Genomic DNA, 26,973 nt, shown 5'->3' on the forward strand with positions numbered 1-26,973 from the left:
AGTGGCACCATGACAAAGAAGAGCCCCAAATGTAAGCCTCTAGCAGATGATATCCACAGCATCTGCCAGATCTGACAAGCAGCTCTATAATCAGGAAGACACAGTCCTTCAGATGACCAGGCCCCATGCCATGAAAGGCTTTAAAGCAGGGGTCTTCAAACTTGGCCCTTTTATGACTTGGGGACTTCAACTCCCAGACTTCCTCAGCCAGCGTGCCTGTCTGAGGAATTCTGGGAGTTGAAGTCCACAAGTCATAAAAGGGCCAGGTTTAAAGACCCCTGCTTTAAAGGTTAAACCTGCTCCCTGAACTTGACCCGGAAGCAAACTGGCAACCAATGCATCTTGCAAATCAGAGGGGGAACTTGTGCTGATCTAAGGTACCCATAATTACCCCTGCCACTGCACAGTTGAAGCTTCCAGATACTCTTCAAGTGCAGCCCCAGGTACAGCTATGTAGTCTAGCATCTAACAGAACTCAGTAATGGCAGGACTAGCAAACCCAGCATGAGTTTCAAAATGAAAGAGAATATTGGACATGTTTTGAAGAGAGAAAAGGGCAAATCAATCCTCATCCTCAAAACTGCTCTGCAATTTAGTAATCCTTTTATCTCAGCATCTATATGGCTTATAAAAAGCTCTGGAGCTCCCTAAAACAAGGCTCATGTTGTTACATTTATTTTAAAGAAAAAGAAGAATGAAAGAAATGCTCTCTCAAAATAGCAGCCACAATGATGGAAACATAGGCCATGTTCTGTGGATTAAATGACTTCCTAGGGTTAATGGCTTTGAGCAATTTGTTCCTCTCAGGCAGTCATTAATCCCCTGGAAATGCCACATGCCTTCATTGCTTTTGCTCATAGATTGGCATAAATACAAAACTCTAACTTACCCTGGATCCTGTGGAGACTAAAGTGTACATATTTGAAGCAATCAAGCCTATTAGAAATAGATCTGCAGCCCCTCCAATTGATTTTTCAGGGCAAAATAAACTTTCCCTTGGTTTACTTTTAACTTTTCAGATGTAGATGACGTCCAGCAGTATGTTAACAGTACTATTTCAGTATTTTGTTAAAAATATTAGAATTCAAATAACAGTGTTTGGCTGGAACATTTAAATATTCTGAAAAGAGATACCTTGGCACCTAGCTAACACAGATAAGGCAAGGAAGAAGAACAATAAATAATGTATTGAAACCCATTCTTTCACCATTCTTTCACCTGAAGTATTTCATTTCAAGATCATTTACACCTTGCAAAGTCTGCCTTTAAAAAAGCAACATTCTGGACTGCATCCTATTGAAGTAGGGCATAGGAGAGCTAGATCAGCTATGCGAGTGAAGAGCAACCCCAAATAATTAGAGGTGCTGCCACAAAGAAGACAGTGGGTCAATCTATTTTCCAAAGAACAAGAAGGAAGTACAAGAAGCAATGGATGGGAACTAATCAAGAAGAGAATCAACCTAGAACTAAGGAGAAATTTCCTGACAGTGAGAAGAATTAATCAGTGGAGCAATTTGCCTCCAGAAATTGTGGCTGCTCCAACACTAGAGGTTTTTAAGAAGAGACTGGACAACCATTTGTCTGAAATGGTATAGCAGGGGGTTGGACTAGATCTCCAAGGTCCCTTCAAATTCTGTTATTCTGTTAGATGGAGGAATAGGGGAAATATTTCCATTTAGGTGCAAAAATGTCCATAACAAAAGTTAAAGGATTTAGGGTTGAGACAGAAAGCAATCAAGACTTTTCAGCAAGGCTCTCAATCAGAGAGATGTTCTGTTGACAAGTGGAGTTTATTTCTATTAATTTCTCCTGCTATTTCAACCTTCTTTCCAAACTTCTGAAGATGCATTAGCTAGTTTCCTCTTGCATGGGAAGGTCACAAGACTGGAGATTAGGTAATAATTTTCTTTGGCTATTTTCTCCCAACATCTGTACAGTAGTTAGGCCATCATGACTGGTAGCCTTTGATAACCTAATCCAGGGGTATCAAACTCGCAACATCACATGATGTGTCACGACATACCATGACTTTTTTGCTATTGCCAGCAATGGGGTGGGTGCGGTTTCGCTATGATGCATCTGGCCCACGGGCCGGCAATTTGACACCCCTGACCTAATCCAAGAATTTATCTAGTCTTTTTTTAATAACATTCACACTTATGGCAGTGGTTAAATCTGACAGACATAATGCTGTAGTTTGATTTTCCGCAATAAAAGAAACAGCTAGATTCCTTTGGAAAAGGAGCTGGAGGTCAAACTGCACCACTCAGTACAGTCAAGGCTTCTCCAAAGACAAAACAATACAGATTTTACACAGCCCGACAGGGAAATATTTCTGTCTGGAACCCTGGAGAATATCAGCCTAGCAGAGAAAACAGTATCTACCAAGAGAAAATAATTGTTCAATTCAACTTTCTGTCTTCAGCTCTGACCGAGCTCAGCATTTGGTTTTAAATGAAATTAAAAGAGACAACTTTGTCCATATAAACCATGTTTATATCATTTATTCAACCATTTACAAAAGGTCATTCTACCCTAAAAGATCTCCACACTTTTAAAACAATGTCGAAATGGCTGTTTTCCCAGGTCAGGGGTAGGCAACCTTGGCTCTTTTATGACAGCTGTGCTGGCTCAGGAATTCTGGGAGTTGAAGTCCACGAGTCATAAAATGGCCAAGGTTGCCTACCCCTGTCCCAGGTCCTAGAGTAGGTTGGTTGAACAGCCCCTTTCAGATTGTTTTCTGGATTGCTATTTGTAACTCTCTCCTCATTATTTTATTATTTTTTTGGATTAATTTTATTGCATTGGTATTAACTTTTTTTACAGTTTCTTATTTTGTGAACAAGCCAGAGTGGATTGAAGTTGGGTGGCATTAACAATGAATGAATGAATGAATGAATGAATGAATGAATGAATGAATGAATGTTGAAATATTCCCCAAACACATTAAACAAAATAAAACAATCTTTCCCAATCTAGTGCCGCCCAGATATATTGGGTCTGAAAAAGCAAATAAAGGAGGTCATGATACCCCACCCAACATTTTGCATATATTCACACACATACACACAGAGACGCCACAGTATCATCCACAAGATGGATAAGGATGGTGAGAACTGTAATCCAATAAATTTGGAAGGAACTTAATTGGGGAAGGCTGCCACAGAATTTATGTCCATTCAATCTGTGCAAAGTAAATATCTTGAAAATATTCCCCATTGTCAACTATGAGTGTTTCCATGGTAGATCTTTCTTGTATCACGGTAATAAAAAAAATCAGATTTAGAAAGTAAAATAGTCTTGAGAACCCTGAATATTTATAACTGCAGTTGTTGAAAACAGTCTTCTCCAACTTGGCATTCTTAGGATATTTTTGAGCATAATTCTAATAGCCATAATTTTAAGTCTTTAGCCATCCATCCTACCTTGGAATTTGGAGGTTAAAGCTGATTTGATATCTTTATTAGGCTTATAGAAGGTCATTTTAAAAAGCTTTTCTCTTTGAATGTATTCAGCTTCAATATTTCTTGAGCCAAAGCTTTTTAAAAAGTTGTATTTTGTGGACTCCGTGAATTGCTTAGATGAACAATCTCTTAATTGCTACTTTTTAAAAAGTTGCCACATGAACAAGACTGTCAATAAGGTAATACATACTGCCATTGCAGACATCTAATATACATCTCATCTTCATGCAGCAACCTTCACTGAATTTCCACTGAAATTAGAGATTACATTTTGGAGTGCCTCCAAAGATCTTAACCATCAATATAATCCTTTGAAAAATTCTCTGTTTTCTGTTGTAGCTGACTGTGACTATTTAATTCTTTCAAAGGAACTGAAAAATCAGCCATAGTGTAACTAATTTTGACCTTCTTCTAGTCTATTCTCAACATACTATAAGACACTAAGTTTTTTATTACCTAAATAGAAGTTTTTTTCAACAAGACCTGTCATTTCTCAACAGCAGCCTTATTTTGCCCTTCATTCTCTGTTTAACTGAATCATTATGTCCTTTGTAGCAATCCCTACCTGATCTCCACAGCAGCATATCACTTTCTTAGAAAAGATGGAAAGCACAAGTGGAGCTATAAAAATTTAATAAATATATAATATAAATATAAATATCTGTAATAAAATGTTGCAGTGTAGAGTGCTTGGTCCTTAAGAGTTCAGCTACTGCATCCCACCAACCTGTTTCCATCCCCTTCACTGCATCCTGAAGAGGTTAAATAAATATTTTAGTCTTTATTTGCTTCGGCATGGATGAAAATATTCTAGCCTTTGCTTCTCTCAGCATATTGGAGGCCACTAAAATTAAGTGAGTTGGCCATAAAAAATACAGGTTCTTCTTGATTTATGACCACAACTGAGCCCAAAATTTCTGTTGCCAAGTGTGATAATTGTTAAGCAAATTTTTTCCCTATGTTACTTTTTGTTAAGTGAATTACTGCAACTGTTAAGCTAGTAACACGGATGTTAAGTGATTCTGGCTTCCCCATTGATTTTGCTTGTCAGAAGGTCGCCAAAGGGGATCACATGATCCTGGGACACTGCAAGCACACAGATGCATACCAGTTGCCAAGCGTCCAAATTTTGATCAGATGACTACGGAGATGCTGTAATGAGTGTGAAAATCAGTTTTTTCAGTGCCATTGTAACTTTGAACAGTCCTTAAATGAACTGTTTTCATCACCTTAAGGAAGGATAATGCTGTCTGCCATTTTTAGTAATAAGCAGTCCATTCATAAGTACAAATTCTGACTCACATACAAATCAGGGTTAAAGACAGACTTAGGAACAGAAGTCATTTTTAACCTGGGAACTGCCTGCATAACAAAACGCTGTATAATTTGCCACTTCCACCAATAAAAGAAACAAGAGTAATATTTAATAAACTCTAAAGCATCCTCAGGTAACAAAAACAGGAGCCTCTTTGTAGGGGAAGAAAACATGTGAGAAATTGCAAGACAGATATCAGCACTGCTTCACATACAAACTCTTATTATTAAGTTACAATTACCATACCTTGGGAATAACATCCCCTCATTCTGGTGTTTTCAAATTAAAGATGTCTGACTAGTTTGCCTTGGCTTTTGACATATAACGCTAGGATATGATATATGATCCAGAGCTGAAGCAAAGCAGTTAATTTCCCTGATGTCTAAAATACCGTATCCCATTTCATGTATATGTTAATAATACTGCTGTTGTGAGATTAAGGTAATATGTCATCATTGGCCATTTGCATGCATTACACAAAATAATATTATATTAAAGTATTTCCTCAGGAATCATTGTTTTAATATGACAAGAAAAAATATTTTTAAACATTATATCAGCGGTGGCTGCAATTCAGTTGTCTCTGTCTTTACAATTTATAATGGAAAAAGGGAGAGCTGATTTATTGTAGGAGGGAAAAGCTGAGCAGGGCACAGGCGAATGATGGTTTGCTGGTTTGTTGTGGTTCCATCATCCTCATCACTATTTTATTGTATAATATCCTTCCTCCAAGGAACTCAGCGTGATATTCCCTTTAAAAATGCTGTCCTCACAAAGAATGTACGGTATATATTGAAACTTTAGAGCTGAGAGTTGAATAGGAATTTAAAACACAAGTATCTAACAGCAGTTGATGTCCTCAAACTAATTCAAAGCTAAATAGGGTCAGGCTTCGTAAGAATTTTGATCAGTGATCACCAGGAAATCCCTAGACTTGAAAGTAGCAAATGACACAATAGCATATTATGCACTATGCCTTAGATCCAAGTGCTGGTTCAAATATTTTAATGATGTTCTCTCTGATAACCATACTAGGCTCCAGATGCAATTAAAGGGATACATATGTAATGGTATGTGAGAAAGACTTTGGAAGAAGGAGAAAAGAGATGTTACTTAGGCCCAGGGAATGGTCAGATAAGCGAGGCTGTAGCCCATGGCAGCATAATGGGTAGAGAAAATGGCTAGCTTTATGGGCTTAATTCTCCTCAGCATTCATTAATGTTTGCTCCATTCAGTGAATTTATAATGCTTGAATTGTAAAAGTGTTTTAGGAAGCATAAATAAGCACATTATTTTATATAGTAATCTATGAACCTTTAAAAAGTAAGATCCACTCTGAAGCCTAAACATATCTATTTTATTCTCCTGTCTTTGGGGACATAGATCTACTGCTTATATCCTGGCATTTTTGTCTTTCTAAATATCTGAGTATTGCATTTGCAAGCAGTAATGGTTTCTAAGGTTTTATGTGAAGGAAACAGTTAGAAGCTGCATAAGTTAAAGTAGCATACTTTAAAATTATTGTTTAGTGTAATAAAGTTTGTATTTTCTGATGCCTTCAAACAAGGATTTGTGGGGTGGGGTGGCATTAAAGCACAAGGTGAAATAATTGTGGATACGGCCTATTTACTCCCTTTTCAGTCTTCACATACATGATAGACAAACTAGGAATGGAAAAGCTTTGTGATTATATAACTTGTTTATCCTTAGGTTTAATATCCTAGCTGGACAGTGCTGAGAAGTGTAATCTAAAATTGCTTTAAGGAACAGATACTTCTGTTTCCCAGTTACATCACAATTTCATATAGCCAGAAGTATTTTATTAGTTCATATAATTTCTCAGGCTGCAGTTCTTGTTCAGTTCTTTTGCTTTCCCCCCCAAAATAGATGTTATAAATTGGGATTCAATTAAATAAATTACATAAGTTGTTTTACTATTAAAAGCATGGTCAATCTATTTTGTAAACCTTTTCCCAAATCACCATCTCCTTATGAAGTCCACCCAAAAATGACACTACGACAGAAGCAGACCTGGATATTGGTGAGAATGCATAATAGTACCTAGCCAAATGTAAATATCCAATCAAATATTACCTGAGGATAGGAACAGCTCATATGCAAATCTTTATAAACAGAGATATCTAAGAGTTGACAACAATTTGATGGCACACAACCAATCAACCAACCAACAGAGATAGTCAAGCGGTAATCCTATATATCCACAATAGGCACTAATAGTTGTAACCTCTGAGACTTAGCTTCAGCAACCAGGATCAAATTTATATGTTGTTTCACTGTGCATATACATCAAAACCCCTACCGTAAAATAGTTTAGTGTGCAATTAAAGAGCTGAGTAGAAATTTATGGTGCAATAGATATATTAGTCACAGAGATCTGTCTGTCAGAAATTTTAGCCACTGCTGTACAGACAAGAGAGATTTAAAGCAGCCAAGCAAGAACTGTTTGCATCCCAAATGTCCATTAGCTTTTTTCAAAACCATGTAACCAAATATGATTAATTTATGTAGGGTATCAAGAGATCTCTGAAATATCATTCCTGAAGTAAGCAAGCATTAGAAATATGATTTAAAACACTGCGTCTAATCAATTCAACTTGATTCAGAGCTCTATGTTTTTAATAAATGAAGTAAATTTGGCACACAACCAAGATATATACTTAGGAAATAAAGATGCAAAGGCCTGGAAATTTAATCATTATTAGAATGAGAATTGACACATTTAGAAATCAATTCTGAAGCTTGTGGACCTTCAGAAGGTATTAAATTCCAATTTGCACAAGCATGGACAGTGATGAGAAATGATACTGTGGTACTTTAAGGTTGAAGAGACATCTTGTCAATGCTGCAAACATGGACATGTTTTTGCACTGACAATATAAGAGGCAGCATTTTGCTTTAACTGTTTGGTTTTGAATCACTAAAGCGCGGGTGGAATGCAAGATAAGGGATGTTTTGACAAGATAAGGGCAGGGCTTTTTTTCTCATAGAATGCTCAGAACGGAGTTCCGGCACCTTTTTCTTTTACAAAAAAAGCACTGGGAAGTGAAACTTCGTGTGTTAAATTAATTGGTAAATGTGATTCATGACGTGTAAAGACAGAAAGGAGTTTTGGCATGTTTCTAGACATGTGGAAAATTGGCAATTGCTTGCACAAAATGATGCCTGCCCATAAACCAAATTCTTGGATAAAAATGATCAGTCACATAAAAGCAAATTGTAATGGGCTGTGAGAACAATTGTGGGAGACATAGGAAGAGGAAGAGACATAGCCTAGACTGGAAATGGAGAAGCCACCTTAGATGGGACTTTCCCTAGTTCTCTAGAACAGGGGTCCCCAACCTGTGGGCCATGGCCCATTACCAGGCTGGGCCTCTTGGCCACCAGGCCATGTGAAAGGCTGGCCAATGTGTGCTTGTGTGCGCGCGCACTCCCCCCCACTTATGCTAGCGCTGCTCTGAGTGTCATGTGGGTGCTAGCTCCGCCCTGAGTATCACGTGGGCATTAGGCCTGCCCTGAGTGTCATGCGGGTGCTAGGCCTGCTCCCAGCATTGCACAGGCTTTAGGGCTACTCCCAGCTTTGTGCAGGTGCTCGCGCCACCCCGAGCATTGCACGGGCACTCATACCATTCCAGCTTCATGTGGGTACTAGCCCTGCCCCAGCATCACATACATGCTCACACTACCCCCATTTGCATAATGCATGTGGCCCCATGCCTGTCCCTCCATTCCCCTCCATGCAGCCAACCTGGAAAGGTTGGTTACCTCTGCTCTAGAATGTAAAGTTAGGGGAGGGGGAAGGACTTTCAGATTTGTAAGAGTCTGTTAATGGAAGTTTAATCTTACATTAAAGATAGTATTAGTACCCATGATTTTGGTTTCCTGTCTGGACTATCTTAAAAGGCCGACAAAAATCACTGAAATGCAAATACATATAAAGTGAAAGGGAGCTACATAGTATATGATAGTCATGGACATTACTTTGATAATTTATATCAATAAGCAGGCATAAACATTCCTCAATTACTTGATTAGTTAAGACAAATAAGTTATAAAACAATTCTAGAGTTATTTATTTAAAAAAATATCCTCTTTAAAATAGGTTTTTTTAAATTGGCATAGCAAGGAAGAGTTGATAGTATTTAGTTAGAAGTTTTTCCTATATAGAAGAATGGCATCGAGACCCCTTCCAAAGAAGAAGGATAGTAATTTTGTCTCCCATCATCCTCTCCAATCTGGTCACTAAATTACTTATGATTTGTTTCTCTGTTCAGCTGCAGTGAAAAGATCAGTGACACCCACAGATGTACTCAAACCTCAAATATGTTGGCATCTTTGAATCTTAGTTGACTTAAGCTCTGTAGACTGGTAGGTAATTAACTTATTTTTAGACCACCACAATCCAACAAGTACACACTAATTACAAGATGCTTCAGTGCGTTGCTTTTCTAAGAATATACTTTGCAAATACATAACTTTTTTTAAAAAAAAGAGGCCTGGAAATACAAGCAACAGGACCTGAGAAGTTTGATCCTTTTTCTATTCAGTTAATTCTAGTGTCTCCCTAACTCTGCCATACATGACATTCACCTACCCTGATCTCCTGCCATTCTGCCATCAGTGGCAGGGATGGGATTCAATAATCATGTGGAATCATGCATTATGATTTTCTCCCCTATACCACCTTTCCTTAATCCAATGCCATTCAGATAGGTGGACTAAAACTTTCCAGAATAACCATGTAGCATGGCTATCTGGGGCAAGTGATGATCTATCACAGTGTTTCTTAACCTGGATAACTTTAAGGTGTATGGACTTCAACTCCCAGAAATCTTCAACCAGTTGCTGAAAGTTGCTAAGACTGAGAAACACTGTTCTATCATGATGTGTCAATGAGGCCATGAAGAACCTTTTCTTATGGACAGCCCTTGGGCACAGGGAGCACATATCCTCCACATGCCAAATCCCTGGTGACCACGATTACAGTACCAAAAATTGGCAGCACCATTTCCCTTACTTTGTTTTTATATTTTTTACATATTGTTCTATTACTGTATTTTTAGTGGGGGGAAACATTGTAAAACATTGGAAATATAACTGTGTGGGAGACAGTATTGAAGTATTATTGCTTCAGCAGAGGGCAACCACCTAGTGAAACAAACTATGGAATCAGAATCTATATTGGGTCCTTGCACCTGATTAAATGTGCATGGGAGAATCCCAGGGCTATAGGCTAGACTGGGAGGTTGAAATAACATCCCAAAATATATCAGTGGCAAACAAGTGCCATACTGCTCCCAAGAAAAACCCACACATGTATCCATGAACTCATCAGGAACTGAATTCAACTTGGAGAAGACTTTCTTTTGTAGAAATAACTTAAATTAGAAAAGAAGCGGGCTTAAAGGCTACTATAGGAGCCAGTTCAGTGCAATAATTTAAAATACTGGAGTAAAAGTTGGGAAATTAAAAGCCAGCTGGTTGACTTTATTTCAGTTCTAGGAAAAAGGTACTGACAAGCAACTTTTAAAAATGTTGCCAAGAAAACTACATGTACTTGTTCCTGAACTCACTATGAGTCAAGATTGATTAGAAAGACCGTAATAAGAGCAGGAGAATATATTCTGGGATAATTAAAAGAGAAGCACCTATGCAAGTCACCGGTATTCTGATCTGCCTCAAAGAGAAAGCTTTTCCTCTTTCTGCTCAGAAAGAAAAAGCTGCAAAAGAAGAGAGGCAGCATAATGGAATATGGCAATGACCTTGGGAAAGAGTACGAAGAGTCACAGACTAGACCAGGGGGTCCCCAATCCCCAATTGTGGCCAATACTGGGCCTCAGCCCATTTGGAACTGGGATGCATGAGCAGCTCCACTTGGCACAGGGTCTCCTGCTTGAGGAGGGGGTTGGACCAGAAGACTCCAAGGTCCCTTCCAGCTCTGTTATTCTGTTATTAGCTGGAATGCTGGGATTTGCTCAATATCTGTACAATATGTCAGGAGGGGTCTAGGAGCCGCTTTTCTATCTATCCCAGCAGTCCCCAATCTTTCTGGCTTGGCAGCCCAGCTAGGGGGAGGAGAGGGGCTGGCTTTGTGTGAGTGACAGGCTCACGCGCACAAGTGAAACTCCATTTATGTAAGCGGCGAGTGCGGGCACCCGCCAGTGGCACAAATGGAGTTGTGCAAGTGCCTGCCACTCACACAAAGCCATCCTCTCCCCCCGCCAACCTGGCCGGAAAGGTTGGGGACCACTGGGTTAGACAATGGTCAGATAAGTGGCAGCTGAGTCTGCAAAAGGAATGGGGGCATGGCAAGCATCTCAGAAGGGACCCTCCCTAATTTCTTGGACTGTAAAGGCAAAAGGGGAGAGGCACACTTTCACAGTTGCAGGATTCTGTTACTGTAACCTTATAATAAAGATAGAGCTAGTATTTCTGGGTCTGCTTCTTGTTTGGACTACCTTGCAAGGCTGACAGGCTGAGATAAAGAATTCTGACAGAAGAAGAATATATGTAGCCCAAGTTGGAACTGTAGAGTCCTTGGTGCTCTCTCAGCTTGGTTGCTTGCTTGCAGACATTTTATTACCTAGATGGGTAATGAAACAACTGCACACCAACAACCAAGCTCAGAGAGGACTATAGAGATAAGAATTGTTTGGGTTACTGGCTGCCAAATGTCTTGGAAGAGCGGTAACATGTGGGCTGCCCAAAGGGGTCTTAGCAGGTAAGAAAATCTAGAAAAAAGCTCCTAAGGTATCCTTTCATCAGAACCTGCGTACTTCTTAATGAGAAAATTGCCTTCTCGAGTTTTCCTGCCTCTGTGCAATTCTAAAATACCTGTTCCAAGCTGTGCAACTGAAAGCGGTGAGAGATATTCAAGATGACTATTACTGACGCTCACCTCACTTCACCTCTCCATCCCGGTGTTCTCTTGCTATTTTCTCTCCTCTGAAAGAAACGGTGAATGTCAACAGTGCACTGTTGAAATATTGCTACACCATGTGCCCTCTCTCTATTTATGTATACAAAGGCTGTCCAAAAAGGTAGCTTGAATGCCGTCTAGAGTCTTTCCACTTCTTGCCCTTCCTCTCTCCCCACCTTTCCCCTTCCTTCAATCCAGTATGAACAGAAATGCCAGTGTACTGATGTCAATTCTCTATGTGTGAAAAAGTCGCATTCAGTCATGTTGATGAGAAATTCTGGCCTTATTTAAACATTGATTCTACTTAGCTCTCCCCGGTTGGAAGACACTGAAGGAATTCTAATGGTGAATATTTGGAGAAAACATAATTAGAAAGGAATGAAAGAGAATAGTATTTTAGAAACAGAACTCACTGCTTACCCACAAAAAGGCAGGATACTGTTGCATTCGTTGATTCTACTGGAATTCAGATCTATTGAACGGTCTCTCTTGCTTGTTATCCTATTTTATAACTTTTAGCAATTGTTGGTAAATCAGCAAATCTTAAATTATATTTAGCTATTATCTTTGATATTTAAATTATTAATTAGAATATATATTTTGTTATTTAAATTATTTTAAAAAACTGATCTTGTATTGTATTTTATATTGTAAATTCAGTAAGCCAGAGTCCATCTGATTTTAGTAAGTAGATAATTCATATAAATATATTCATAAATATAGATGCTACTATTTCCTCTTTGGCAGATTTACTCTCTTTCTGTTGAAAGTTTTATTTATATCTTCCAGTTAGGACTTGCCCTAATTTACACAATTTCAAGTAAAACTATGACTCATTTAATGACATTATATTAGTATGCTTGACATTTGACACTCCCACATTATGACAATTATGCATCTCTCAACTTCCAGCAGTTCTGTTAAAAATGAAAGAGAGCCCAATTTATAGTCAAGTTAAGATTTCAATCATTTAGTGACTTATTAAATCTAGCAAGGAGATTTATTATGGGACACTTCCCTTAATATCTGACCAATTTTCACAAAATGCTGTTCATTGTTATAAATATACTGTAAAATCAGCAGGTCTTAATGCTAATAAATATGGTTAGAGTGCCTGAAATCTATTGCTAAGATTAAACCATACTGTAACAGTCTGTGAGAACGAGGAGGAAGAGGAAGAATCACAGACTAAGCAATGATGAGGTAAGAGGCACCTAAGCCCTCAGAAAGAATGTAGGGCTGGCAAATACAGGTGGTCCTCAACTTACAACAGTTCATTTGGTGACCCTTTGAAGTTACAACAGGACTGAAAAAGTGACTTATGACCATTTTTCACACTTATGACCCTTGCAACATCTTAATGGTCACGTGATTTACATTCACATGCTTGACAACTGGTTCATATTTATGTCAGTTGCAGAATCCCAAGGTCACATGATCTCCTTTTGTGACCTCCTGAAAAGCAGTCAATGGGGAAGCCAGATTCACTTAACAATCAGGTTATTAACTTAACAATTGCAGTGATTCACTTAACAAATATGGCAAGAAAAGTCGTAAAATGGAGCAAAAAGTCACTTAACAAATTTCTTAGTAACATAAATTCTGGGCCTGGTTGTGGTCGTAAGTCGAGGACTACCCGTATCTCAGAAGGAATCGTTCCTAGTTTCTTGGACTGTAAACGCCCTGGGGAAGAAATGTATCTTCAGACTTGCAAGATTGATGTCAGCCCCTTGAGAAAGTCCAGACAAGAAGCACCAAACATGAGTGCTAAAACTACCCTTATTGTAAGATCACAGTAACAGAATCTTGCTATTAGCCACGGGTATTATTCATTAAGTAAAGGGGCAATATGTACTTAATTCCTAAAAATAATTTTTGGCATGTAAACTTTATTGGCAAACTAGTTTGTAGATGACTAATCTAGATTAGTATGGTAAAGAAGAGGTAGGTTTCTCAAATCATCTACTTCCTATAATGCTTGCAATCCCTAAAAGTACTTTGGTCTTCCAGGATGCAACAGAAAAGAGGCATTGTATTCTACTTCTCTGATATATGAAATAACCGAATACATATGTGAATAAGAACATACAGGAATCTTGTTTAATTACACTACATGTTTTAACCAGCTGATTGGTACAGAATATCTGCCAAATCTAACTACTCTTTTGTTTACAGTTACAAGAAATGTCACTACCTTTTAATATCTTTATTTTTACAATTCCCTCCTTTTCTCTCCCACAAATAACAGGGAGAAGTACAATATGCACTATGTTTTCAATATTCATTTCTCAAGATGATATTCCAGGCATCCAATGAAGAGCATTGTGATCCACAAAAGCTTTAAAACAAAAGATAATGTGTTAGCCGTTAAAGTGCACAAATATTGTTTCTTTAATTACAAGAGGTTAATACATTTCCCCCCTCTGGAGCAGGTTTCAGTTAGCACCAGGATGAGTTTTTTCACTCTCTCCCTCTATATCTTCATTTTCACCATCAGCAGTTCCTCCCATACAGTTAAGAAAACAAAGATGCTATAAGTCTGTAGGTGTTGTCACTACTTTATTGCTCTGTCCACAGAAGATACTCACAGGCACTCTCAGATAAGCAAAGGTAGGGCATCCTTTTTTGGCGTCTTAGGCACTTCACTATATAATAGAAGATTCTTTATAAAAAGGTAAGAACGGAGTCTCCAGGATGACTGGAGGGAACTCACCTGGGTTGGGTTGTAGAGTTCTTGTAATGGGCTCCTTGATCCTTTTCGGCAGCAGATGTCCATCCCAAAGCTATTCCTACGTATTACTGATAGAAAATAAACTGAAATTAGTGGATAAAATGCTAACATAGTTTCAAAGCATACATAGAAGAATTAAGTACAGGTAGCCCTCGACTTACAACAGTTCATTTACTGAACGTTCAAAGTTACAATGGCACTGAAAAAAGTGACATGACCATTTTTCACACTTGCAACCTTTGCAGCATCCCCATGGGAATGTGCTCAAAATTCGGACGCTTGGCAATTGACTCATATTTATGATGGTTATAATGTCCCGGGGTCATGTGATCACCTTTTGCAGCCTTCTGACAAACAAAGTCAATGGGAAGCCAGATTCACTTAACAATGGTGTTACTAGCTTAACAACTGCAGTGATTCACTTAATAACACTGGCAAGAAAGGTTATAAAATTGGGCAAAAATCACTTAAATGTTTCGCTTAGCAACAGAAACTTTGGGCTCAATTGTGGTCATAAGTTGAGGACCATCTGTATTTTAAAAACTGAGATACTGACACACATACACACTCACACCCAGATATATCACACATAACAAAAGCCAGATGTAAGTGTAAGAGGAAATATGACATTACGTGCATTTCAGCCATCCCAAAACATTCATCATTGCAATAATTTTATCCAGAACATTAAAATATTATATTTCCATGTAAAGATGAAACAAATTGCAAAACAAATTACCTCACTCTAGGTCTAAGCATTTGGAGGAGGAAGTTGTGCATTGTATTTTCATATTGTTTTCATTTTGCAATAACATTATCAAAGATCTAACATTTTTTTTAAAAAAGAAACAGAGGAGAAGTTTACCAGATTTAATTTAGTTAAAGGCCATGGTAGAAAACTTGGTGTCCTGCACAAATGAAAAATTGTGGCTGGAGATAAAGAGATCCATTTATGTGACAGGAGACCCAACAAAAAGCATGCTCCATCTCTAGTAGTGATTTTAGCCACCAGCAAACTTCCATCCTCAAGGCCAGACTGTCTTTAGGAATACTGTACTATTATATTGAGACAGAAAGCAAAGGTCAGTCACTATGTAGGTGCCTCTGTGCACCATACAGTGGCTTACCATTAACTTTGTGATATATGCCTGAAAACAGAATCTAAGGAAATAAATAAATTGAGGTAAGTTTATTCTTTTATCTAATTAAAATCTGTATAAAAACTGCAGAGACTCTGCAGAGGTAAGGTGGCTTTCAAACATTTAAAAAATAAATCTTAATTTCAACGGCAATATTTTAAAAAAATATTTTTGTGTAACAACATGTGACTTTTCCTTCTTAGCAGAGAAGTATACCACAGCTTGGTAGGCTCTTGAGTGGCTTCAATAAACAAGTAATTCTGCATGCTTATTTAATTATCAAATTTGTTCCTGCATGCTCTCAATAAAATCCAAACACTTAATCAATCCTATATGTTTTAATTTTCCTTCATAGTTCAGGTAAATGGATATTATCATGTGCTATAATTTAAATTAACTGTTTAATCAAATAGTTAATTGGAGCAATTACTTAAAATTGGAACACATGCAAGCTAATAATCACTAATCTCTAGCAGGCACAAATATGCCAACTTGGAATAAAAATATTCTTCTCTGGAGAACCATTTGAAGCTTCTAGCTTCAGTCAGTATAAGGTACCACCGACCCAAGGATTGTTCATGTCAGTTTGGACTGAATGAAATTGCTTCCCTCAGATTTCTGCCTCTCCCAAAATTTATCCTGGAACGGACATTTTGATGTTATCAAACTATGGGCTTTTCTACTGTGAGCAAAGACAGTTACTACAAAGATATTTACATATCACAGGAAGATGGAAACTTGGATACTGAGAAATGTGTCTCTTAGCAACAGTAGTGTAAGACTCTGGGTGATTTATAATTGTTATATGGCACAATATCAGTAAAACTATTGACTATTTTTTTATCAGTGGACTTCTAATAATGGTTTACTTCCACTTCCTAAAAACCTCCTCCTTTTTGTCTACTTAAAAATGAATTATTTAAACATTGCTACTAATAATTGGCAGGCTTCTATTGGAAAATATTCCTCATACCTTGTAACTTCTTTTGCAATGTTTTCAGGGAAATAATCCTCAATTTTAAATGCCATACTACATATTCCAAGTAGACTTCACCTCCAAATGTTGCTGCTCCTTGAAGGTAAGAGTGAAACTGAAAAGGTTTTTTTTTAAAAATAGGCAATTCTGCCTACTCTAGAAGTTTGAAGCTGCGTGGGCATGAATGAGTAAATTTGTGAATGAAATTACATATAAATATCACACTATTTATAGAAAGATAATTGGATTCCCGTAAGAAATATAGTAGAGAAGTACATGGCTATGAAGAAAATATGTGGAAAACTTGAACTTAGCTCTGGGGAAAAAGAAAGCGTGAAAAAAGAAATTCAGAAGTGCCTCACACTAAATCTCCTTGGTATAAGAAGATGGGAAGGAGAAACCCTATCAACCTATATCAATAAACTAAGCTATATTATTTTTTGTGATCTTTTGTTTCCTGACTTGCTCTACCTTGAAGAGCTATCATGTAGCTACATTTGAGTTCTAGCACTCTGAGAAGTTCCCTGTTGGCACCAACAAGAACATCATTGCTATTTGCTTTAAGCAAGGAACCCACCCTGACCCTTCTCATTTTGTTCCTAACCTTCTCTCACACCAGCAACCCCCCTTATTTCTTATCTGCACACTGAGCAGTGGTGGCACAATGGTTAGAATGCAATATTGCAGGTTAATTCTGCCAACTGCCAGGAGTTTGATCCTGACCGGCTCAAGGTTGACTCAGCCTTCCATCCTTCCAAAGTCGGTAAAATGAGGACCCAGATTGTTGGGGACAATATGCTGCCTCAGATGTTGACTTTGTAAACAGCTTAGAGAGAGCTGTAAAGCACTATGAAGCTGTATATAAGTCCAAGTGCTAGAGCTACTGCTACTGCTAACCACCTGAAAAGATCAAAACTCTTTCAAAATTCTCAAAACTCAAGGGACATTTGTGGCCTTGCGTGACATGGTGTCCTCCAAGCATTTTGTACTGCTGCTCTCATATTAACCAGCAAATACTGCTGAAAAATATAGCACAAGGTCAACCCAGCTTTCCACCTTGTGAAGTCAAGTGAGCAAATAGGAACATTTATGCATGGAGTTTGTCAAAAAGTCTTTGGCAGATCAGATGAAAGCAGAATGGCATGAAAATATCTGTTAGTTAAAGGGCAGAACAGAATTTTCTACCAAAGCTAGAAATAATAGACTGACCTTTAAAATGTATCATACTTGTATTATTTTTGTGTTTTCACTGAAATATTAATGCTACTATCTTGAGAATTCAGTATAAATAGCCAGACCACTATTATGGGTCTTTTTTCTAATAATGTTACTGTATTTGCATTGTTGATATTGTCATAATTGCAATTTACATCATTAAAATATACTGATATTGAGAAGTTGCTTTGTGAACTGTATATCATTTTACGTTTCTAAGATATTTTAATAGTTAACTTTTCACTTTATTACTATAAATGTCATTTACATCAATTGAAGTAATCCTTACATTGACCTCATTAGAATCTTAGAATCAGAATAGAGCTGGAAGGGACCTTAGAGGTCTTCTAGTCCACTCCCCTGCTGAAGCAGGAGTCCCTATATAATTTCAGACAGTTGGATGTCCAGTCTCTTCTTAAAAACCTCCAGTGATAATGCAAATTTTTGCAAGTTGCCTGAATTCTGGTTGGTTTTAGGCTGATGAACAAATAAAAATGATATAAATGTACAGAAGTGACAAATAGGTACAAATGAATTATGCAAATTCATGTACAGAGTTTTTGATGGAATCAATTTGTTTAGCATTGGGGGGATATATTTGGATATACATTTGATTCACTTCATCTACTGTGAATGGTGGCTTATTAAATCAAGATTTCATTACTGCAGTTTTGTGACTGATTGCAGTGAAGGTAACTTTTCCTGGTAGTGATGGTCAAAAAGATTGGTCAGGATAATAGTTAGTCTTTTAAAAAGAGCTGGAAACACCTTGATAGACTTTACTTTCCATTGTGTTTGCTTGTGAAAAGTTTTGTCCCAATAGGTTTTTAACAGTTTCTGAAACAATATCCTCCAGGCATGGGTGATAGTGCAGATATTAAGCAGTAGTCTCTCTTGAAAGCACATTCAACCCTATCTTTTTTTTCACCTTTTATTCGGAATAAAAGTACTTGCCAGTTAAAGGTAATATCCCTAGTTTTGGTGAAGGCTGAAGGAATTGATGCCAGGCAATGGAAGACTTTTTCAGTTCTTATTTCCATTGCCACCAATTTCTTAGAAGCAGATAGCTGAATCTCCAAAACTTGATTACAACAATTTTCCCTGAACTACTTCCCTACAAGTTTTATTGCATGACAATGTCCATTCACTCTAGTCAATATGTGGACTAATGTGTTGGAGTGGATCAATGTATTTAAGTGGATCACCATTTTGGAGTACAAGTAATTTGTCTTTGAATTAACATGAGCTGTGAATCCACCCATTATGGTTTAGTGGTATGTGAATTAAAAACTGATTTAAATGTATGTGGATGCAAGCAATGTGTGAAAATCTAATTTTGCAGTAACACAGTAACTGTAAGATAGAATTCATATTGTACCAAGGATTCTACACTAGAATCCAAATGGCTTATTTTCTGGAGTACAATGCACCTTGATGCTGGCTTGGCCTCTGCAGTACTATAACATCACAATGACAGATGGCCGGGGAATGCTATTGCAACTATAATTTTGACTAGGATCAGAGGACACAGGAGACCAATATTGTTTCACCTGCTGACTCTCATTTGAATGATTTATCCTTCAAACACAAATTTAGTTTCTTGGGCTGCCCCCTCCCTTAACTTCATACTTCCTTCTCATGTTCAACAAAATATTATTTTCCCATACGATTCATTTAGCCCTACAATTCTGTGGCTAGAAAAAATTTGAGATCTGTTAACTTAAGTCCTAGACTTCAGTTTCTGTTTATTCTGTGTCTGGAGTATTCATGTTGGGAATGTATTACAAACTATCTGTCTAGTGGGTTGCATTTTTAAGAATTAAAACAGTCTTCCTGTTGATTTTGAAAGATCAAAATCTTAATTAAATAAAAGTAAAATATAAAATGTACTTCTTAAAATGTAAAACATACTTCATTTAGTGAAAATGTTCACTAAAATCATTTTAGGTGCCTTGAAGAATATATGTGTGTATTTGCCCATTTAAACAGTATGCATCTTGTTCCGAATGGACACATGAACACAGGAATTCTGTTTGTATACTTGGCAAATACTTGAGTGAACTGACAGAGATGGTTACACAGGTGCTCTTCCAAACTCTTTAAGATTTTGATCATGAGTCCCCTCTCCCTATAAGCACCGATGATGTTACCTAATTCAGTAAAGAACTGAAGCATCAGCAAACATCTGCATGAAAACAACCAAGTTCTAAGAGCAACAAGGACCCCACAGTATAATTAAATATTCAGACTCACCCTGATTGACTGACTTGATTTTTATTCCTGTCCATCTCAAAGACAATAATAAATAGGAAATCAAAAAATACATATACAACAAATTAAAACATGCAGCAGCCAGGAAAAAATAACAAACAGCCATTCCCACAATCAGGAAGCGAGCTCTGTCACACACCCAGATCCCTAGGCTCAGGCTCAGAGCCAGATCATTATGGCTGTACAAAAGGCCAGCAGATTTGTTAGAGATCTCAGATTTTGAAAATAAATGAAATAAAATATTGTGTCTGTGCTAATCAATTCTAGTGTAGTTTATTACATTAAAGGTCTAATGCAGGGGGAGCAACAGCAATACACAAAACAGAAGTCTGTTTTCATACAAAAAAGAAAAGTTAAATTCTGATATTCTATAATAGGGGGAAAAATGTAACAAGCTTGAAACTGCACAGCCATGGAGAAGACACAGCATTTGATATTTTTTCTCTTCTTTACTAAATGCCACATCCTGAAGGACTAAATATGAGCTAATTGTTAGTTCAGGTTTGAATGACATGCTAAGATATATTGCTTAAGACTAATCAACTATCAAGTGTGGTTAATAGCTTCTCATTTAAACCTGAAGTAACCATGTTTCTAAGTTCAGACAGCCAAGCTGTAACCCTGCATATTATGTAACTATAGTGACAGTATCAGGGCTCACATATAATAATAAGCCATAAAGTGTCTTAATTGGTTTATGTGCATTATTAAGTGAGAACCAAGATATGGCTTGTTCAACATACCATTTTTTTAAAAAATTAAGTGTTCCATGTGACAAACCTAAATTACACACAATTGGTCTTCCACATATGCCAATGATGGTGAACCTTTTAGAGACTGAGTGTCAGTGTCCTTACCAACCCCTGGTTCCCACAGAAAACAAGTGGTAGACATCAAGGTGGCTGGCAAAACACTGGAACGGCCTGACAAGCATTTAATCACAGCAAACAAAGTTAGTGCTGGGAATGATTTCCTCCCAGTGCCTTACATACATTCCTCCCCACCAGCTCCACCCCCCACCCACCTAACCAGCATCCAGTGGCTAGCTTGAAGAACAGCAATGCAGGCCTCTGGCTCTCCTCTCCATTTGGCCATTCTGTACACACTGCCGGGTGATGTTCCTGTGCTGATCAGCTGCTTGTCGAACGCACGGCTGCTCACCTGTACAGCGGCTCTGCATTCGGTCACAGTTCAGGTAAGGCTACCCCTGGCTTCTCCCTGGGTATTGTCCTTGCCTCTGGCCTCCACTGGCCTCCTCCCTAATGCCTCCCCACTGGCTTCCTCCCGGCAGTCGTCCTTGGCGCTATTCTCCTCCCTAAGGCCTTCCCTCACCGAACAGCTATCTGGCGGCCCAGGCAAGGAGCCGCTAAGGCGTTTGGAGACATCGTTGGCCTCCTCCCAGGTATCGTTGTCTCCCTCCCCCCTTCTGTCAATGTTGAGCCCACGGGGCTTGACACCGAGTGCCCAAACCACAACCCAAAACCCACTTATTTATCGCAAAGTGCCAGGGCCGCATCAGCATTGCGGTGCCCTTGGGGGGCATGGGGATGTGGCCCACTGGGTGGGCATGGCTGCGGTTGTCATGGCAGACTGGGTGGACATGGCTGTGGTGGGCACAGACACCTCAATGTTGCTCATGGGGGGACACTTGTGTGGGGGTAGGGCTGGGGGAGATCCAGGGGGTCTCTGGTGGGTGGGGCAGTGGGCAGGAGGTCCAGCATAGATGGGGGAGGCATACAATCCTAGCTGGGACTGGGGGACCATGGTGCTGATGGGGATCTGGCTTTCCCTGCTTGGGACAGCCTTTGGCTTGCTGGGCGTGGGCATCTTCTACCACCTCTACTCGAGCTTGCTAGCTGGCCGCTTCAGATCCTTTGTGTTGGGTGGGGCTGCAGCTCCGGGTGGTGGCAGCGGCCTAATGGACCTGCACAAGCTTCTGGCAGCAGCGGCGCGCATGCCCACAGAGAGAGCTCTGCGTGTTTCCTCTGGCACGCGTGCCATAGGTTCGCCACCACTGACATATGCTTTTCTCTTTTAAAGATGAATGCATAGTTAATGTTGAGCATTTAACTATGAATTTTATCTGCAATTGGTATTGCTTGATGTTTTGTTTTGTTTTGTTTTTAACATAGCTTTTTTAGCAACAGTTTTATGTTTTGGATTTTTTTTCCAAAGAGAATCAGCTCTTCTTGATTTTGCCAATTTCCATAGCATCCCTCACCACTGGTCCAGGTGGGCAGCCTGCTGTTCATTGTAATTCAGCAATATTTAGAGGCCACACAATGTCTTACTGCTGAATGAGAAGAATGTAATTTGCAGGTAGAATATAATAGCAATAGGAAAATATTGAATTAAAGCAGCATGAAAGAAGATTGAAATAGTATAATACAACCAAATGAGATTAAGAGTGAGAAGTAGGCTAAATAATCTGAGATGCTTCCAATTGCTCTTATTTTCTGTCTCCCTTGGCTACATACTAACACCTGTAAAACCCTAACCTCATCAACAAAGAGATAGCTTGAAATGGATTGTGTTTATAAAAGCTATTTAAACAAATTGCATACCCTTTTCATGCTGTTTTTATAGACTCCCAACTCCTTTAAGGAATTCAGGATAACTTTCAAATCTCCATTTAGACATAAAAGTTCTCTGTATGGGAGCATCTCCTTTCATTCCTTAAAAGGGCAGGGATTTTAATGCAATCTTGGTGGGATGCAGGGGCAGAATATAATACTTTCATAATCTACAATTTGTCACATGTATTGAATTGTATTCTTTGGTGTATTTAGAGTTAATTTTAATCTCACAATGGATGAGTTCAGAAGAGAGTTCCCACTGTGAAAGGATAAATTGATCGACCCTTTTCTCATGTCAAAATGGACTCAGGTATCTCACTTCAGAAGTCTGTAGATATACAGGGGTGTCAAACTGCTGGCCCATGGGCCGGATGCATCACGTGGAAGCCGCACCCACCCCATTGCCGGCAATGGCAAAACCGTCCCAATATGTTGTGCAACGTCACGTGACATCGTGAGTTTGACATGTCTGCATTAGTATGTTTCAAGAAGACAAAGGAACAAGTAATTAATTGTTCACATTTATCTTATAGTTCAGTGTTTACTTCTCCTGGGTAAGGGATTTTTACTTCAGTTTTTCAGAGAGAAAATGTTGCTGTGAATATAACTATTTTAGATTCATTTTGTGTTTAGCCAGTTTAGATATGAGGGCTGCCCTTCTATTTTGAATCCTATTTATTAAACACTCTTAAAATAACCTTTTGCCAGATGTACAATGGCTGAGTACATCACTGTACTTTTGCACGTAGACAAAAAGACCATGCAATATTATTGAGTAGGAAACCGAACAATTTGCAGCAAATGTTAGATTGTTTACCGGATGCAACAAACAGAACGGATCTGAAAATCAACGTATCAAAGACCAAAGTGTTTGTCTTCAACAGAAAAATTAAGTGAGCGATTGCAAGATATATAAATGGTGAAAATCTGGAACAATCAGATAAAGAAATGTTCATCAGTAACATTATTAGAAAAGATGGGGAACTGATGGATTTTGGGGAGGACCATGCCAATGAGGCATTAAAAAGAATAATAGTTGCGTGGTAGTCTTTTGTGAGGAATGAATGTTTATTAAAAGCAAAAACACCAGTGTCTGAAAGTGTGATTTCACTCACTTATATGTTAAGGGAAACATAAAAGGGAGATGAAAGAAATGGGAATTGGGTACATGCGATAATGAGGCACAATAAGATGAGTGTAAGGTTCAAGAACAAATCAGTGATGAATCAATGTGGACTGAATATAAAAGCGTGTGACAAATACAAAAGAAATATGTTGAAGTAGTTTTGTTATACAGGGATAAAATCAGAGAAGGCACCTGGCCAGAAACTGAGAGATGATGAGTTATAGTTGTACGTTAGGCATGAGACTATATGGGCCAGTCACTCTCTCTCAGCCCAACTCACCTCACAGAGTTGTTGTGAGGAAAAATAGGAGGATGGAGTATTAGATATTTTCACTAACTTGAGTTATTTATGGGTAGTTCTCATCTTACGATCACATCTGAGTCCAAAACTTCCATTGCTCAGCAAGACAGTTCTTAAGTGAATTTTGCTCCATTTTATGACCTCTCTTCCCACAGTTGTTAAGTGAACCACTGCAGTTGTTAAGTTAGTAACACTGTCAGAAGGACGCAAAAGGGGATCACGTGACCCCAGTGGCGTAGCGTGGGGGGTGCAGGGGGGGCCGGCCGCACCGGGCGCAACATCTGGGGGGGTGCGCTCGCACTGAGCTGCTCAGGGAGCCCCAAGGGCTGCACAGAGTCAGCTTGGCTCCGCTCTCAAGCTGCTCTTTCTTGCAAAGTGAAACGAGTCCGGCAGGTGAGATGGGCGGCCACATAAACTGAATAAAATAAATAGAAGTGCCCAACTCTCCGCCCAGGCTCAGGCCAACCGCAAGCGCCCCGCAGGCGCCCCGGCAGGCTTGGCCGAGCGAAGACGGACCCGCCGGCCGGCCGGCCTAGCTTCATACGCATGCGTGGCTTTATTTAGTGGGGCTCACGTGCGAGCTTGAATGCAGTGGCTCTTGCAGGTCGGAGCCCCGCCCAGCCGCCCTCGAGAGGGACCCGGAAGCATCCCGCATGCGCGCGACTCTTCTTAGAAAGTCTACGCCGCTGTGGGGCGTGTCTTTTCGGCAGTGCCGTGACGTCACTTGCCTTGCTCCAGGTGCTGACAACCCACGCTACGCCACTGCGTGACCCTGGGACTCTGCAACCATCATAAATACGGGTCAATTGCCAGGTGTCTGAATTTTGATCACATGACCATGGGGATGCTGCAGTGATCATAAGTTTGAAATACGGTCATATCACTTTTTTCAGTGCCATTGTCACTTCAAACAGTCACTAAATGAATAGCTTAAGTCAAAGATTACCTGTATAAAAGCAATAAAGGTAGATTATAAATAAATACTTTAAAAATATTTAAATATAGGAAGAGAGTGAATGGGTTGAAAGGAAAGGTAAGACCAAGTCCTACTTGATGGAGGTCTTCAAAAAGTCAGAGCTTAAAATTTTAAAAAACAAAAGGGAATGTATAAAGTGGATATGGTGGAAGCCAGACTGGTTGTCAAGGAGTGACACTTTCCCAAGTAAATAATAGTGCATGGTGTTTGTGTAAACTAGATTGAGTGTATTTCAGGGGTGTCAAACTCAATTTCATTGAGGGCCGCATCAGCATTGTGGTTGACCTCAGGGGGCCCGGTGGGTATGGCCAGGGTGGGCGTGGCCTACTGGGTGGGCGTGGCTAGAGTGCGTATGGCCTACTGGGTGGGTGTGGCCAGCTCTACATCCTTCGCATCAAGGGTGCCTATGGGGGCCTGGGCAGGAGTGGGACAGATCTGAGGGTCTCTGGCAGAAGGAGGGTCTCTGGGCCAGGGCCAAGGCAGTGGGGGCCATTCCCAGGATGGCTTCGCGGGCCGCATGAAACCACTTCGCGGGCCGGATCCGGCCCCCGGGGCTTGTGTTTGACATGTCTGGTGTATTTCATATCTCTTATTACATGTTCAATTTTTTTTGCCTACCATTTTCAACTTCTTTTCAGGTCTTTATATACGTATACTTGAAAAATATTGTGCAGTCCTAGAAGTATGTAAATTTATACTTGTATGCCATTTTAAAATTTATTCTTAAACTATAAAATTATTCTGTTTCTAAAAACATTTTTTCCTCCAGGAACTCAAGGTAGCATACACAGATGCTTCTCTGAGCATTTCTTAAATAGAAAAATGGGACAAAATATTTTAAATAAATAAGGAATATTTATTCCAGAATTGACTTGGCATCAACATGAAGCTGACCTGTCTGTTGTAGCACAGCTCTTTTTCCCCTTCCCCACCTTTTTGAAAATAGAGACATTTCCTTTTACCCAGTCCTCAAAAATCATACAAAGTGGCTCTGAAATGACATCATCAAGGGCCCTCATATGTAATTGATGATCCTGGAGATTTATATTCTTGGTAACCAAGCGCTCTCTTAACCATCTTTAATTACCTGGGTTGCCACTCTGCTCTTTTGTCAATCATTCAGCTTAGAACACATTTTCTCTTTGGAGAGGAGACGAAAATAAAGTTGTGGCTGTCATTGGGTTCTGTTAGCTTTATGCTAATGCCAACTTAAGCCTGTCTCAGTCATGGACTGGAGATGAAATGAAAGTAATGAGGCCATGGGACAAAAATGATGTTGCAAAGCAGGTTTATATTGTGATAGGTGTAATTGAGGAAAGGCTCTTATAGTATTACTTCAAACACACTCTTCCAGTACAACTGATTAGCATTCTGAATGGGTTGATCTCCATCCTTTTCTCCACTGTATAATAGATGAAACAGAATCTCATTAGCAAAACCTCAATGGATTTACAAACACCATTAACAGTTCTGTCTTCTCATCTCACTCCTTCCTTTAAGGATTTCAAGGAGCTTTGATGATAAGTAATTACCTTACAACATAGCACCCGTTAGAGGTGGAGCTCTGATTTTACCTGTTTATATTGCCACTGTGGTTAAGGGAGGGGGGATTATTATGCCATATGTTGCACCCTGCTTTCCATTTACAAGTCTCTCGCCAACAGATTGGTGCTAGGATACACACCTGTCTACAATATTTTATTCCTAGTAATAGAAGTTTTGTTTCTGTTATCTCCTAAAAAGCTCTTATTTTTGAAATGATCTTGATCCTGAGCAAGTCATCCCTTCCTCTTAAGCCACTCTGTGTGGTTGCTATATAAAGGCGCCATTTTGAATGCCTTGGTTCTGAACAAAAAGCTGCATTTCTCTGTGCACAATATATTGCAATTCCAACTGAGATTCCAGTCAGACATTTCCTGAGTATTCTCTTGAAGCCTAAGCTACGA

The 26,973-nt window shown here is 39.1% G+C and overlaps 1 protein-coding gene across 1 annotated transcript in view; it reads right to left on the reverse strand.

The window, feature by feature from the left end:
• The window catches only part of CHST11 (carbohydrate sulfotransferase 11), a 168,082-nt gene that overhangs the window by 78,936 nt on the left and 62,173 nt on the right, over positions 1-26,973 (reverse strand). The window contains exon 2 of the mRNA XM_083365704.1: positions 14,430-14,515. Within this exon, the coding sequence (XP_083221830.1) occupies positions 14,430-14,515 (86 nt within the window). The remainder of the gene's footprint in view (positions 1-14,429; positions 14,516-26,973) is intronic.

Source organism: Vipera ursinii, assembly GCF_947247035.1.
Source record: "Vipera ursinii genome assembly, chromosome: 6".
Taxonomy (NCBI): Eukaryota; Metazoa; Chordata; class Lepidosauria; order Squamata; family Viperidae; genus Vipera; species Vipera ursinii.